The sequence below is a fragment of the Vigna angularis genome, chromosome 1, assembly GCF_016808095.1.
Source record: "Vigna angularis cultivar LongXiaoDou No.4 chromosome 1, ASM1680809v1, whole genome shotgun sequence".
In the NCBI taxonomy this organism is placed as follows: domain Eukaryota; kingdom Viridiplantae; phylum Streptophyta; class Magnoliopsida; order Fabales; family Fabaceae; genus Vigna; species Vigna angularis.
This window is the reverse complement of record NC_068970.1, coordinates 1,056,146-1,071,518: the sequence shown is the minus strand read 5'-3', so window position 1 is coordinate 1,071,518 and position 15,373 is coordinate 1,056,146. Positions and strand designations below refer to the sequence as shown.

General features: G+C 29.5%; 3 protein-coding genes across 5 annotated transcripts; 2 read left to right on the top strand and 1 right to left on the bottom strand.

Moving 5' to 3' along the window:
- The first annotated feature begins 663 nt into the window (after nucleotides 1–663).
- Nucleotides 664–4,238, top strand: LOC108324297 (nudix hydrolase 2). Of its 3 annotated transcripts, none has more exons than XM_017557215.2 (9): nucleotides 664–819; nucleotides 1,500–1,830; nucleotides 2,485–2,550; nucleotides 2,677–2,814; nucleotides 2,965–3,042; nucleotides 3,122–3,172; nucleotides 3,277–3,311; nucleotides 3,634–3,742; nucleotides 3,977–4,238. In XM_017557215.2, exons 2-9 carry the CDS (start codon nucleotides 1,642–1,644, stop codon nucleotides 4,175–4,177), a joined length of 867 nt encoding a protein of 288 aa, XP_017412704.1. In that variant the 5' UTR covers nucleotides 664–819; nucleotides 1,500–1,641; the 3' UTR covers nucleotides 4,178–4,238. The 3 variants fall into 3 exon arrangements, with proteins under 3 accessions (XP_017412704.1, XP_017412719.1, XP_017412711.1); XM_017557230.2 differs by having other exon boundaries at nucleotides 665–819; nucleotides 1,602–1,830; XM_017557222.2 differs by having other exon boundaries at nucleotides 690–884.
- Nucleotides 4,239–5,341: 1,103 nt separating this feature from the next.
- LOC108335791 (nuclear transcription factor Y subunit B-3) lies at nucleotides 5,342–6,116 on the bottom strand. Its single transcript, XM_017571950.2, has one exon. It carries the CDS (start codon nucleotides 6,062–6,064, stop codon nucleotides 5,621–5,623), a length of 444 nt encoding a protein of 147 aa, XP_017427439.1. The 5' UTR covers nucleotides 6,065–6,116; the 3' UTR covers nucleotides 5,342–5,620.
- A 5,420-nt stretch (nucleotides 6,117–11,536) lies between these two features.
- Nucleotides 11,537–13,139, top strand: LOC108330210 (uncharacterized). The gene is made up of 2 exons (XM_052871898.1): nucleotides 11,537–11,838; nucleotides 12,598–13,139. The coding sequence occupies exons 1-2, from the start codon at nucleotides 11,625–11,627 to the stop codon at nucleotides 12,879–12,881; spliced, it is 498 nt and encodes a 165-aa protein (XP_052727858.1). The 5' UTR covers nucleotides 11,537–11,624; the 3' UTR covers nucleotides 12,882–13,139.
- Nucleotides 13,140–15,373: the final 2,234 nt, after the last annotated feature.

Sequence of the window (15,373 nt, the reverse complement as noted above, 5' to 3'; positions counted from 1 at the left end):
TGATAAACATAATTTATAAACAAATACTTGTTATTATAGACAAAATACATTATTAATAACATGTGATTTTCTCAATATGTTGACATTTATTTTATAATGATTTGAGAACTAAAAATTGTTAAATTATGTTCTGAACGTAGTACTTACAAACGTAATACAGTAACTCTCAACTTCAATCTTGTGAACAAATATTCATCTTGTATATTCCTTTTATTTTTTTTTTTCATGTTTTTTTTTGTTTTTTGTTTGTCATTACAAAGATTTCAACATCTCTTTAGTATTAAGTACACGAGTCAAGACTCTGGAGCTATGCAAATCTTAAAATAAATACCAAGGGATTGTCATAATTTAATTTTACAATGGTATTATACTTTACTAATTAATTTTAAATTCGTATTTATATATGATTTGATGTTTATTTATATGTTTATTAAAAAAATTAGAAATTGAGAAAATAAATTATAAATGTTTTAAAATTTATCATTAAGTTTTAATGATAAATTTGAAAAATGATTATAGGTTTAGAAAGTAGATATCTGGAATTAAGTTTTAAAAGTGTGTTAATTAACCTAAATACTAATATTCAATAATCACTATTGGACGAGAGAAGGAAGTAAAGTAAACCCAGGAATATAGTTGCGGCACGTGTGTTGTATTTTGTATTCAGAAATTGCGTGGTGGTAGTGAGCTCTCTCTTAATCATATCTCACACTTTCACATTTTTGGTTAGTCTAATTGAGATGCATTGAAGTTATTGACATGGATAGGTAGCATAGCAGAGCAAGCCAAAAACAATATCGTCTGACCGACCATTCAACGGTATTAACAAAACAACCTCAAACTATTTGCATTTCTGAATTTCATTTTTCTGTTGCCTTTCTCATGTAAGTGTACTTGTTGAATCATTTCCTCATTGTTGATGTTCCTTCTATACCTTGTCATGTCGAGCACGAAATCAAATGCAAATTCTTTTGCTTTTCCGATTAATTCTTTTGATTGCTTTCAGCCTTTCTCAGCTTTATATCAACACTTCTGTTCTGCCCTGCCCATTGTCAAAGTCTTCGCTTTTGTTTCACGATTTTACCTACTTTAGTTAGCTGTCTTTTTAACCCTTTTTTTGGGGTCTGTGTCTGTCCACAGCCAGAACCCCTATGTCAATCAGTTTATTTATCACAGCCCTTGTCAAGTAAAAAAGAAAATCCTTTTTTTTAATTATTGATAGAAGCATCTTTGTAGTCTTCCCCAAAGTTTTAAACTGCAGTTAAGATTTTGGTGTTGTGGGAAATTGAGAACAATACCAGTCAATATAGCCAAAATTGACGTTGCAGATACTAAAAACCCTTGACATTTTTCTAATGTACAACACTTGGGTGGTAAACCGTTTTCTAAAAACCTTGGTCTTTTTGAAATTGAGTTGAAAGTTGAAACAAGTAATTCATGCTTCTATATGAATGTGATAGACTACTGAAAATTGGTTTCTATGTTTTCCATTCAATCAGGAAAAAGGGCTGTGGAGACTGAGTGCTACCCTTTGTTTTCACTCTGGGTGGTGTTCCATTTTTATGAGGAATTTAAGCCTATTAGTTTTATTCCCTTGGCAGTTAGCACCAGAGAGTGGCAACCCTTGTTCCTGTTCCATCCATGTCAACCTCGATAGGTTCATCCCTTACAGAAGCACAAACGACTGCAGAAGATCAAGTTCCAAAGATTGAACTGCTAACATGGACCGATGATGAGTATGATGGTGTTATTGTGGAAATGGACAAACCTATGGATTCTGCAACCTTTTTGTCTATCCTCAGGGCTTCAATTTCACACTGGAAACAGCTGGTAGTCTCTCATATGGATTCTTCATAGTTAAGAGTATCTTCCTGCTGATTTTATTCATTGGTTGGATGCATACTGGGTCATCTGCAAACCAGGCACATGGCTTTTTCCATTTTAAAAATTGCATGAATATATAGGTATTACATGTACTCCAGTTGTCTGCAAAGGGCAACAAAACAAGCACTAAAATTGAGTTCTAGGTGATTGCACCTCTGGCACTAAAATTGAGTTTCTTCTTTTTCATTAACTGTCGTTGACTATGCATCGCTTTCTCTTCGTATTCTCTTTCATTTTGGTAATACCTGAGTTTACCCATAAATATAATTACTTTTGCTGACCCTCAATACAACAATGGAGTTATCTGCATAAACAACCTTCATTTCAATCTGCGCCGGTCTTAATTGACTTTATCCATAAGCAATGAAGTTTTCATAAAGTCAATTTTGTTTGAAATTAACTTCAATGTTCATAAAACTAAATGTATTTGTCATAGGGTGCAACTTAATTGACTCACAAACTCACAATAGGGACGATTCACAATATGAAAAATATTGGTTAGTATTTGTTATACAGTTTATCTTGACTACTTCTACTGGGAATCTAGAATCTTTCACCATCTTTATTTATTTGAGTTATTGACTCGACACTTTCTCGTAGGGCAAGAAGGGTGTTTGGATAAAATTGCCTATTTATCTGGTCAGTCTAGTTGAAGCTCTAGTTCAGGTGACTCTTTTTCTCACTTCGCTAATGATGGTTACACTTCTGAGGTTTGGTTAATGGTTGATGAAAAAATGAATTCAACATCATGCACTAACTTTTTTGTATTAATGTGGCACATTTTCTGTGCAGGAAGGATTTTGGTATCACCATGCAGAACGAAAATATTTAATGCTTGTATATTGGATTCCTGCCTCTGCAGATACTATTCCAGCAAATGCCACACACCGCGTGGGTGTCGGATCATTTGTCGTAAATGAAAAACAAGAGGTATTTCCGTGATCACAAAGTAGTGCAACCACAAGATCAGGATGTTGGATGTGCTAAATCCTTTCTCCATTTCCTAATGCTTGAGATGAAATCAAATCTATGGGCATTTGGTGTTATAATGATTCATTTCCTAACTTTTCATGATCTTAGGTCCTAGTGGTTCAAGAAAAGACTGGACATTTTCAAGGAAGTGGAGTCTGGAAATTCCCTACTGGCGTTGTTGATCAGGTAAATGTGTTGAATATCTTGACACTCTAGTGTAGGAAGTTACGTTTTTGTATATATTCTACTCATTCAACTTATGCAGGGAGAAGATATTTGTGCAGCAGCAGTGAGAGAGGTCAAGGAAGAAACAGGAGTTAGTAATCTCTGTTACCTTAGTCATGAAATTGGATATATGATTGACTGTAAAATTATCATTCTGATCTCAACCTATTGATTTTGGATTCTTTCAATTTTCAGGTTGATGCTGAATTTGTGGAAGTATTGGCATTCAGGTAGCATGTTTACATACAGATATTTCATTTTGTACATTTTAAAAGGAAGTTCCAATGGTTGAATATGGAGACTTAAGGAAATAGGGATTAATGAAAGGAAAATAAACACCAACACATATTGTCCCACATATTAAACAATAAAAGAACTGTTCACAAACTACGACTCCTTCTTGGCCTTTAACGTGGTCAGGTTACTTGTCAATGTTAATAGAGATACCATGGTTTATGGGCTAGAATGTGTTGGGAAAACTTATTATTGTTGACTCTACAATTTAGATAACTGGAGTTCCTTTGTTCTTTCATCTGAATATCTGATAAACAGACAAAGTCACATGTCATTCTTTGAGAAGTCAGATCTTTTCTTTGTGTGCTTGCTGCGCCCTCTTTCTTCTGACATTCAAGCACAGGAACTGGAGATAGAGGCTGCAAAGGTACGAATGTTCTCTGTTTTCTGTGTAAAATGTTCGATGTTTTGGATCATAATACCATAATTTCTGTCATTCCTTTCCTTACTGCACATATGGAGCTTTCTTTTTCGGAGATCATTTTACTTTAACCCATGCAATTTGGCAATAAATTGAATTTCTTTCATAAAGAACTTTAGTAAATGTAAACTCATTACAACCAAAGACACATTGAATATTGACTTTTATTCTTTGATGCAGTGGATGCCATTTGATGAGTACGCAGCCCAGCCAATTATGGAAAAGTATGAGCTTATGAAGTACATCAATAATATATACTTAGCAAAGATAGATGGGCAATATTCTGGATTTACTCCTGTATCTACTGTGCCAAACTTCTCTAAGAAAAATATCTATCTTTATTTGAATGCTGGTGGCCTGAAGAAGAGCAATTCTTTGTAAGCATCGACAAAGATTTACACAATTACAATGGATTCAATCTCAAAAACTCATTATTATTTGATTTATTGTGTGAACAACAATGCAGATCTACATTAGGCAATTATGTTTACATTAGTTGAATAAGATTGTAATAGTAAAAGAAGGAAATTTATTTAAGCCTGACTCAGTAAGTCTCTTAATTCGAAAAACAATTGCTGTGATAATGAAATTCAAGATGGTTTAAGAAAATTTGAATACTGATTTATGCCTAGTTTGATAAAATCTCCTCGAATTATTTTAGATTGTTGACAGTGATATAAGATGCATCATGTTAATGCACCCTTCCATTTGGCAAAGCAGAAAGAAAACAGTATCCGAAACATATTGAACTACAACCGTATACTGAAGAATTTGAAAATATCTTCTATCCTCTTTCATTCTGGAACCATTCATTCCCTTGACAAAAGGCCTGTAAATACTACACTACAGACAACACGAAACAACCATATATAGTAGATATCTTTCCGTTGAAAAGCTTTTAAATTCTCCAAGTACGTAAAATATGTGACTGAAATATTTATGCTACCATATAAAATCTAATTTGCTTTTGTCAATAACTTTATGACAAGAAACTGTATTCTAATATAATTTTCTTACAACTGATATTTTACTTTTATTTTTCTCTATTATATTACTCCTTCTATTTCCTGATTATTTATATTATTCACTCTCGATTTCTTTCTTAATTGTAAAAGATGTTGTATAACATTCACAAGAAAATGTAAAAAAAGTATCGTGGGAATAAAGTTGTCCATTCATTACCTTGTATAATAAGGGTTTAAGCTGTCATCATCTCACTTGTTCAGTTCATCATTACATTCATTCCTATCAGTCAAAGATTGACGTATTTAAAACATTCATGTCTCTTCTAAGTATATCAAAGTGCTTCCAGTTTTGTTTTTTTTACTTATAGGCTCAGCCATAACTGCAATACTCCATATCTAAAAAAAGGCTTTCAAAATAAATTTTAAACAAAATTATAGGAAAAAGATCTCATTCTTAAGTTTGTTTAAGATTTCCCAAACCTTTGAGGCCTGTCACAGAAAAGCTGCTAGAAAACTTCTGGAAATATTTGCAGCAATGATCAGTTAGAACTCACAGGCCAAAGCAGGCAGCTTCAAAGTAGCTTAAATATTTGACCCTCTTACTTTATTTGGACCTCAAATGCAAACCACTTAGAAATTGAAATGTATACATAGTATATTGCAATTGAAACAAGCCTAACAATTCCTACTCTTAGTTCCTATCCCTGCAGCAAACTAAGATGAAAAGGAATATAAAGATCCTAAATCCCTATAAGCATACATAATTACCTATATTCACAATAACAGCAGAAATTCAAGCAACAAACTTTAGCAGAGATCCACACATGTATCCTTTTTTATGTGACCATCATGAATATGATCACAGTGGATTTGCATAAAAGCCAGTAGCACCATGGTGCTTCCCAATCATAGCAGTTTTTTCTCCTTCCATCTCCCTGTACTTGTGCAGATAAGCTTTGAGGGGCTCTGCATAATCTTCAAAGCCAAGCGAGGCCATGGCCCACAGAAGATCATCTCCGTTGATGGTCTTTCTTTTCTCTTTCTGACACTTATCAGAAGCCTCTCCTGTTACAAAACTGATGAACTCAGACACACACTCTTGCATGGTTTCTTTTGATTCTTTGGAAATCTTAGCGTTGCCCGGCAACACCTTCTTCATGATCCTGCCCACGTTGGCTATGGGAAGGAGCCTGTCTTGCTCTCTGCAGATTGAAGATTCATTCTTTCCTCCTCCTGACTCGTTATCAGATTCAGCCATCATACCATCACTGTGCAAGAACTCACCCACCAAACAAAAACTCATCACACACACATATATACGTGTTATTTCTCTTTCTATGAGTATTTAACATAATTATATATTATTTAAGATGGTTTCAACTAGAAGAATCTTGCAATTTGTGCATTTATATCCATGCTAGTTATGATAAAATATCAACACTAACACTGAGCAGGGGCTCCAAAAGTGGTAGGGTATCTGTACTATTCTGAATAGTGAGGTAAATTAATTGGTTAGTTTAAAGAGAAAGTTAGGTGTTTAGAAGGGAGAAAAGTTAATAAGGTTGTTGGATTATTTGAATGCAGACATATAAAATGTCATTTTTTTTTAGGTTGGATAAGAACATTGAGTTAACAAGGAAGCTTACTTAAACTATCTTAATGTTTATATTATTTGGGCTTTTATTTTGTTGACCATTATTCATGTGCCATGTGAACGGTTATTGGCCGTTGATCTACGAAATAGCTTCTTCACGTGTAAGTTTAACAACCCTTTGCAGCTTTGGGTCCTAATAATAATAATAAAATCTTTTTATATTTAGTTTGCGTGACTATTTAATAAAAAGATTAACTAAATCAATTTAACACGCATTATTATTATCAAGACCTATAGAAAAAATGGTTAATTTTTTTCTTGATGTATTAAAGAAAAAAAAATAATCCTTTTTATTTCAAGTTTCATTATGATTTATACAGTAGCATTTCTTTTATAGTACGGCAGCTTTGCACACTAAAAGCTTACAAATAATTAAGTATACAAAATTATTATTAATTAAATAATATATATCATATACTTACATGAAAATTTCTCATACTAATTTTCTATATAATATATAATTAGTTTATTTTAATAAATATATTTTTACGTATTCATTAAATAGAGACAAGATCATAAAAAATATGGTGAATGTTCACAGTACAAATTATATGATTCATTTAAAATATTTGGGTAAATTTAAAACAGAGAGAGAATTATACTTTAAGCTGTGTTAAAAATTCTTTCTAAATTTGCTTTATTACAGTATATCCATTTATCTAATTTCTTTTATTACACAAAAGTTGTTTACCAAATTTTTTCCAGTACATTTTTTTTTTTTAATTTATCAGATAACACATTATACACTATATTTTCCGCATAGCCCGATTTGTTCTACATGTTAGAATTTGGTATTTGGAAAGTCAAATTCTGAACTTTGTTTTCACCTATCTGTCCTGTAACCGTGTATAAAAGAGACAATAAAAAATAAGTGCACCATGTATTTTTCTGATATGATCTACCATAAATATTTTATAAATAAGTGCTGAAAATATTTTATTATTAATTTATTAATCAATGTAGGTGAATACTTGTATCATGAAATCTAATTTGTGGATATCACCTATTTGGATAATAAATAAATTTTTACTTATAGAAAAATATTTGTATTGATATAGAATATATAAATTAACCACGCACAAAAATAAGTATAGACTATATTCAACTTTTTTTTTTAAATCAAGAACATCAACAAGTACAAATATAATCATATTTTCTTTTTCAAATACTAAATATTGTTAGTTTATTTGATGTTGGTTTAAATACTCTTTTAATTTTTATTTTTGTCGATTTTGTTTAATATAAAATCTTTTTTTATGTTTAATCTGGCTTCTACTTTAGTAAAATATGTTCAATTTAGTCATTTGTCATGACATTGTTTAAATTGTTAAGAAATGATAAACAATGTATGTTTGTATTTTTTTTTTCTTAATTTAAAAAAAGTTTTCTGCGTGACAAGTTAATATTGTCTAATGTGACAATGTCAAGTCAATGTTAGTGACACGTATCAGTGCTAGTGTCACGTGTCAATTCAATCCCAATTTTTGTTAATTTTGTTCTATTTAGTATCAATTTATGTTAATTTTGTTCAATTCAGTTCCAATTTTGTTTCTGTCTGAATTGAGACTAAATTTATTTTTTATTAAAATTCAAATTTTTATTAAATGTTTCATTTTATTATTTTTAAATAAACTCTAATATATTATTATAATATAATTATTATATTTATTTTTTATTTTTCCTACATGTAAAAAATGGGGTTAGAGTTGGTTTAAAAATAATGAAAAAAATTTCTTTTAATTTTATAAATAATAAATATTTTTATTTCTAGTTTTAAAAATAATAAATAAATTTCCTTCTAATTTTAAAAATAATGAAGAATTTATTTTATAATTTTAAAAATAATGAAAAAAATTCCTTCTAATTTTAAAAATAATGAAGAATTTTTCTTCTAGTTTTAAAAATATTAAAGAATTTTCCTTCTAAGTTTTAAAACAATGAAGAATTTTCCTTCTAATTTTAAAAATAATTTTTTTTCTAATTTTAAAAATAATGAAGAATTTTTCTTCTAGTTTTAAAAATAATGAAGAATTTTCCTTCTAATTTTAAAAATAATATTTTTTTTTCTAAATTTTAAAAATAATGAAAAGAATGTCCTTTTAATTTTAAAAACAATGAAGAATTTTTCATTTCTATTTAAAAATAATAAAGAATTTTCCTTCCAAAATTTAAATTTGGAACTTAATTGAACAAAATTAATGATATTTGAGACTAAATTGAAAAAAATTTACGAAAATTGAGATTGAATTAAATACAAGACACAGACATGTGTCCATAAAACGGACATCACTAACATTGGCACATGACATTGATACTAACTTGATACATGACACTGACTTGACACATGACATTGAGACTGACTTGACATGTGGTACTAACATTATCACATAACATAATGTTGATTTGATACGTGAACAATGTTTTTAAATTAAGATAAGTGAAAAAAAAAATTAAATCGAAAAATCATAAACTGACACGTGACACACACCGTCCATCTTTCGTTAACAATTTAGATGAAGTGATGGAGAAAGACCAAATTAAACATAATTTACCAAAATAAATACCATATTGAAATAAAAAAAAAGTTTCACATTAAAAATAATATGTATCAAAAGAGTAGTGAAGCTTTATGTTTTATTTAAAATAATGTGTAAGTATAAATTTTCCTTATTGTTTGATACCAAAGGAAAAATAGATATGCATTATTTTAGTGTTAAACTTTTGACTGTACAATGTGTATATATTTTTTATAAAAACTAATTTTATTGTATAAGCATTATATTACATGTACCCTGTGAACCAATCGGTCAACATAAATCCAAAGTGAGAGATCAGTCAACCTTCAAAAATCTCCAAAACAACGTAGACTAATCGATCATTACCAATATCAATGACCGATCGATACCTTATATATTAAGAAAGCTTCAAGATAATTAGTAAGGTAAAACATGTTTATAAGATATTTGGTCGTGATTGGGACAACTCTAAATAAAAGTTCATTTTATAATCTATAAAGACAAAAACAGGTGTAAGGACATACGTGGTTGTATTTATTAGGTATTTAAAACTTAACCGTGATAACATATCGATATTACTGATACCATTTATAGAAAAACATTTGAACCTTATGGAAAAAGATTCGATAAGACATTGAAAAAGATGGACAATATGTATCAAGAGAAGTATATTTATCCATCCAATATACCGACATTATGTATTTTTATCTACTTTAAAATAAGTTTTTATTTAAGTTTTATTTGAAAGCAATTAAAACAATTTCATTTAAAATAAAAATAAAAATATTCACGATATTTATAAATACACACGAAATACTTTTCTAACAATACTAAACAAGTAACAAAATAAATAAAGGGACAAGTACTTGTAAAACGACAGATAGCTTATAACTGATACTCGTTGCCGTTCCAACCATTACTACTTAATATATTAAATGCACGTGTAATATTTAATAAATACAACACATAATATTACTTTGCTTGTAAAATATGTATATTGAATTCGTTATTGAGTGTAATATTAATTAATTATTTAACAAACAAAAAATAAATAATATTTTTTAATTATCAAATGCATACACTGTTTTTGTAATAATTAATTTATATTTGATAACAAATTTCAAATTTTTAATATATATATATATATATATATATATATATATATATATATATATATATATATATATATATAATGTTTATATGAAAAATCACATGTAGTAATCATAAAACAAGTTTAAAATGTTTTTTTTTAATTTTAATATTCTTAAGAAATAATATATATTATTTTGAATATGAATTTGTTTTATGAATTTAACTTCTTTAGTACTAATGAAAAATAATATTAATTAAATTTAGACTATATTATTAATATGATTTAAAATTTTTCACAAATATATTGATCTGTATTAACTTTATATAATAAAAATTCAAACTTTTTAAAATATTCAACAAGCTGACCGACTAACACACCACTAACCCGCTTCTAATAAAATCAGACTAAAATGTTTAACCCATTTTCAGTTTTTGTTTTTGAAATAGATGTTTCATACATTGAATATTTAATAGCAATATCCAAGTATTATTTTAATAACCTTATGCTTCAAATATTTTTTAAGAATTTTTTATCAATAGATTATTGCATTTAAAGTAGCTATAGCCATACACCATAATTACCTGCAATGTGTAGTTGAAACAGGCTTGAAAAAAAGAGATGGTCAAAGTTATGCCACCAACATTATCTCATGCTTAAAAGTTTCTCCACTTTATTCCTCCATGTTATTCAAATTCATTTCGATTTCCATCGTGAATTTATTTTGGTATTAATTCGGTAGGATGACTACTAATATTTAACTTCTATTTATCTTTATTTTAAATCATAAATATATTCATTTTAGGTAATTTTAAAAAATTGATGATTTTTAATTTGATCTTTAGTTTTGTAATTTATTTTTAAGGTACATATTTTATATTTTTTTATTATTTACAATAACTATTTGATATTTTATTTAATTATTATTTTATACTCTTATTTTATATGTATTGATTAAAAATGGAATGAGATCATTAAAGTTGTAAGCGTATTGGCATCCGTAGTTGAGTCTCAAACTAGTTTTATTAACGGAATAAATAATTAAATTCATGATATATATACGTATAGACGATAATATATAGTAGGCCACCAACCTCATACCTTGACTTCCAACTTCTTTCTTCTCTTATTCGCATTCCTTAATTTCCAACCTAATTTTTCCATATTTATACCATTAATGTTAATCCCTTTAACATCAAGCATTCAAAAAACTCTTATATTATGCTCCATGTTTCAAAGCAAATATTAACTATTACAGTATTTACTACATCACCATTTATCTCTCTTTTTCTTTTCAACCAATAAATTTGGTTTCACTGATTGTCAAAACCCACATTAAGACGTAATATTTGATTAATTAATTAATTAATGGGATAGGTTAACTAAACATCAAAGTCAAACCTACAGGGGCATTTTGGAAAATTTGAGAGGGCAATGGAATCACCCAGAGCCTTATATATACATGCAAATGAAGTAGCTAGCACCTGATAATTTGTTGTCTCTGGAGAGGGTTCAACGTATATATATATATATATATATATATATATATATATATATATCTTTCTTAAAGTAGCCAAAGTTGATAAAGAAATTAAACACAAAGATGATGAACTACTCATGCGGCTGCCACACCCTTGTCATGCTACTTTTGATCATCGTGGCCGCAGGAGAGAACAACCCTTTGTTGGAGTTATTATCAAATAGAGATGAAGTGGTGCAGATTGCTGGCTATGGAGAGGAGAAGCTATCCACAGTCCTCATCACAGGTTCTGTTACTTGCCAGCCACAACACCAACCTCATGCATGGCCACTACAAGGTACATGGTTTTCTAAACTTATATATTATATAAGTATGTTGCATTCAAATATAGTTTAGATACACGTTTCTGATTTTCTATATATATATATATATATATATATATATATATATATATATATATATATCACTTCATTAAATGTCATGTTAATAGCTAATTATCAACTTGCCTGTTCCAAGTTTATATATCAAACTCAGACGAAGAATTGAAGAAGTGCGTGTTTGGGGGAGTGGTGTGTTTTGTGTGGAGGAGCAGGTTGGAAGTAAAGCAGAAGCAGATGTTTCTGATATTTAACAATGAGTTAATGGTTTTGGTATCTCCATTATCAATGTTTTTCTATGACTCAATGGTTTTGGTAGAGAGAAGAATCGATTATAATGTTTTGCAAAGCACTATGAGAGTTTTGTCTGAAAACAAATGGCAATATTATCTGCAGTTGGTGTTGCATTGTTTGGTGGCAAGCGAAGGCTTGTTTGGTAAAATTTCTGCTTCGGAAAACAACACAAGTTTTGATTATAATTCACTAAATCTCTTTGGTCATTATTGATCAGCTGTCTGTGTTTGATTGTAACAAATGAAAAAGCAAAATCAATTGATGGCAGACATAAAATACAATGACAACGAGTCCCAACCTTTTTCTGTCAAATAGTAGATGAAGGAAAATTGTTTTTCACCCCACCAATGGTAAAGCAAGGGAAAAATATAGACAAACACTAATCATTATACATATGATATGATTTAGTTTATGATTTGATGCAGGAGCTTGGGTTGGTTTGAAGTGCCACAGCCATGGGAGAAAGTGGAAGGGGAAAGGGTCAGTGGTAGCTAGAGGTGTAACTGATGAATTTGGAGAGTTCATAATAGATCTTCCTTCTCAGCTTCATGCTGTTCCTAACTTGGAAAAGGTATGTTCGGTAAAAATTGATCGGATTCCAAAGCGGTCATTTTGTCGAGCAGTTGGTGTGAAGAAACAGAAGGAATTGAGTCTCTATTCCTTCGGCAATGGCATACGCACTTACAACGCTGGAAACATAAGGATCTAGCATGCCACTTAATTTCCAACATCAATCTTCAACCATGCCTCGTTACGATGGCGCTTATAGTCACAGTATTGGGTTGCATGCGTTGCTTTTAAATGTCTGTGCATACTACATTCTCTTTCACTTTTGTAAAAGATGTTGTTTGTGAAAGACCACTGTTTGGTCATGTAGTTGAGAAGTTCTAGGAATTGTAATATACTTCATACTATTTTTCAAAGCAGTTATTCCCACTTGCAATATCCAACAAGGGGATCTTGAAAATTTGTGTCTGCTCTACCAAGAATTACCTTAATTTAGCTCAACTAACATTCACTTTGCAAGATATTGTTCTAGAGACGTGGAGTCTTAATGTCTTTTTAAAAACTTGGGTAACTAGAAAAATAATAATTTCATACATACAAATTTTTTACATTCGTTTAGTATTATTTTTTTTTTATTTTTTATTTTTTCATAAAAATATAAAAAATTATTTTATCCTAAACGAATGTAGATATATATTACTCTCTCGTTACTTCATATCCTATACTTATGCATCAACACATGTCATGACTCCAACAATTTACAATAATATTTATTTTTTGAATTTGACTTCTAAAATAATCATTCATTTAATAGTTTAATCAAATACTTAGTTTTCAAATATAAAAAACTCTATTTGTGGCAAATATCCTCTTAATGAGTCGAATCATTAGAACCAAAAACATCAATATAAAAAAATAAAATAAGAAATATGGAATATATATATAAAAGAGAAAAAAAGTGACTCCACATAAATTAAAACAATAATAACCTACATTAAAATTAATCTATAAATGTTTAGAATGTTAAATTTTATACAGTCAGATCAAGATAGCTCATAGATCAAAGAGTCAACTAGAGAATCAAGTGCTATCTTTCTTCTTTTGCCTCGTTCAAACATTCAATATATACTTTCAAAATAATCCAAATTATAAGGAAATATTTTATGCTAATATGTTTTGCACAGAAAAATGCCGTAAGTGCCAAAATTAATAAGGGCACATTTGACTGTAAATTAATTTTTAGGAAATATTTTTTTTTTCGAACGTTTTCTTGAAAATATATATATATATATATATATATATATATATATATATATATATATATATTATTTTTCTTTGAAATAAATTAATCCGAAGTTGCACTAAAAGAAAAAAAAAACATTTTATAAACAACTTAACTATTCGACAAAGATTCTAGCTCAAGACATGACCATACATAGTTGAGGTTTCAAATGTCATTTACACTTTATCTCTTGTCAATCAAGATATCAATGTTGCATTTTTTGACTTCTAGTAATTTAGTCAAATGACCTAAGATATATAAGCTTGTTAATTGCATTTTTTTTACGCAAAATATTAAAAATGAAAAGGGGAATTTTTGGTGACAAGTCACGAATCTCAAACTTTAATTGGATTAAAAAATATATTGAGAAGTAAAATGTAGCCTAAGATTTTTGTTGAAACTAAAGTTTTTCTTTTAGTTAAATTAGAACGTGCATTGTTTTTTTTCTTAATTATAATTAACAAGGTTGTTAAATAAAATAAAATAAATTCAAAATCTAATCTAAGAGATGAAAAGCAAAATTAATGTATTTGGTTTTATTCTGTTAGGACTATTACCCATATTCTCCGACAAATAACTAGGCGGTTGCGGATGACTTGTGGTTCGGTATTTGAGTAAATTTTAATATTATTTTTATTTTAAACACTTTTTCCTTTTTCAAATTGATTATTTTAATTAATATTCTCTCTTTAATTTTATTTAATTTTAGACTTGAAAAAAACTCATGATCAAGTGTCAATAAAAGTGTTACTGAGAGAAAGTTGAGGAAAAAAGTGTTCATGTGACTTCTATTCGGTTGAACAAGAAGTGTTACTGAGAGAAAGTTGAACAAGAACAAAACCAGAAACCCAAAACTAGCGTCTGAGAAGTCAGAACCAGTTGGCAGGTAAAACGGTATTGGAAAAAACTCAAAGAATGAATCAGTAGAAAACAAAAAGGAGGAGGCAAAACAATGAAATGAGCACTCACGAAGTGACTGGGGCCAGTCTATACGTCGACAAGTGGGAATGGTCGGCTACGTGTTCGATGTTTTGCCTCAGAGACACGAAGGCCTCTCGCACGTTGAAAGTTGAAAAACCCTTTCTCCTGTCCTCATCAGTGAATCATTTCTGAAACTACCATTCTGATGAATGGATCGATCGAGCGATGAAAAAAAGGACGGTTATGGTTCTGCACATAGCCGAATATAGCATGAACCATCATGGCAAGGACCTAGTGAAGTGGGCCCGTAGATGGTAGATCCAGCATGGCCCCTCTATCAGTATGTGCACCCATCAATCTTGTCTGGGCTAAGAAAGTCAAAAGGAAATGGTGGTGTCACTCAAACACTAGATTGATGAATTAGTTCTGCGTAACTTTCTGCTTCCAAGCTTTTGTTTCTTTCTCTTTTGAAGCTCAAGGAAATTCCTCTA

Excerpts from the sequence above, each read along its gene's own strand:
- LOC108324297 (XM_017557215.2), top strand. The coding sequence starts at position 1,642 with ATGTCAACCTCGATAGGTTCATCCCTTACAGAAGCACAAACGACTGCA. Across the intron at positions 1,831-2,484 it reads TTTCACACTGGAAACAGCTG|GGCAAGAAGGGTGTTTGGAT; the intron begins GTAGTCTCTCAT and ends ACTTTCTCGTAG. Across the intron at positions 2,815-2,964 it reads TCGTAAATGAAAAACAAGAG|GTCCTAGTGGTTCAAGAAAA; the intron begins GTATTTCCGTGA and ends TCATGATCTTAG.
- LOC108335791 (XM_017571950.2), bottom strand. The coding sequence starts at position 6,064 with ATGAGTTTTTGTTTGGTGGGTGAGTTCTTGCACAGTGATGGTATGATG.
- LOC108330210 (XM_052871898.1), top strand. The coding sequence starts at position 11,625 with ATGATGAACTACTCATGCGGCTGCCACACCCTTGTCATGCTACTTTTG. Across the intron at positions 11,839-12,597 it reads TCATGCATGGCCACTACAAG|GAGCTTGGGTTGGTTTGAAG; the intron begins GTACATGGTTTT and ends GATTTGATGCAG.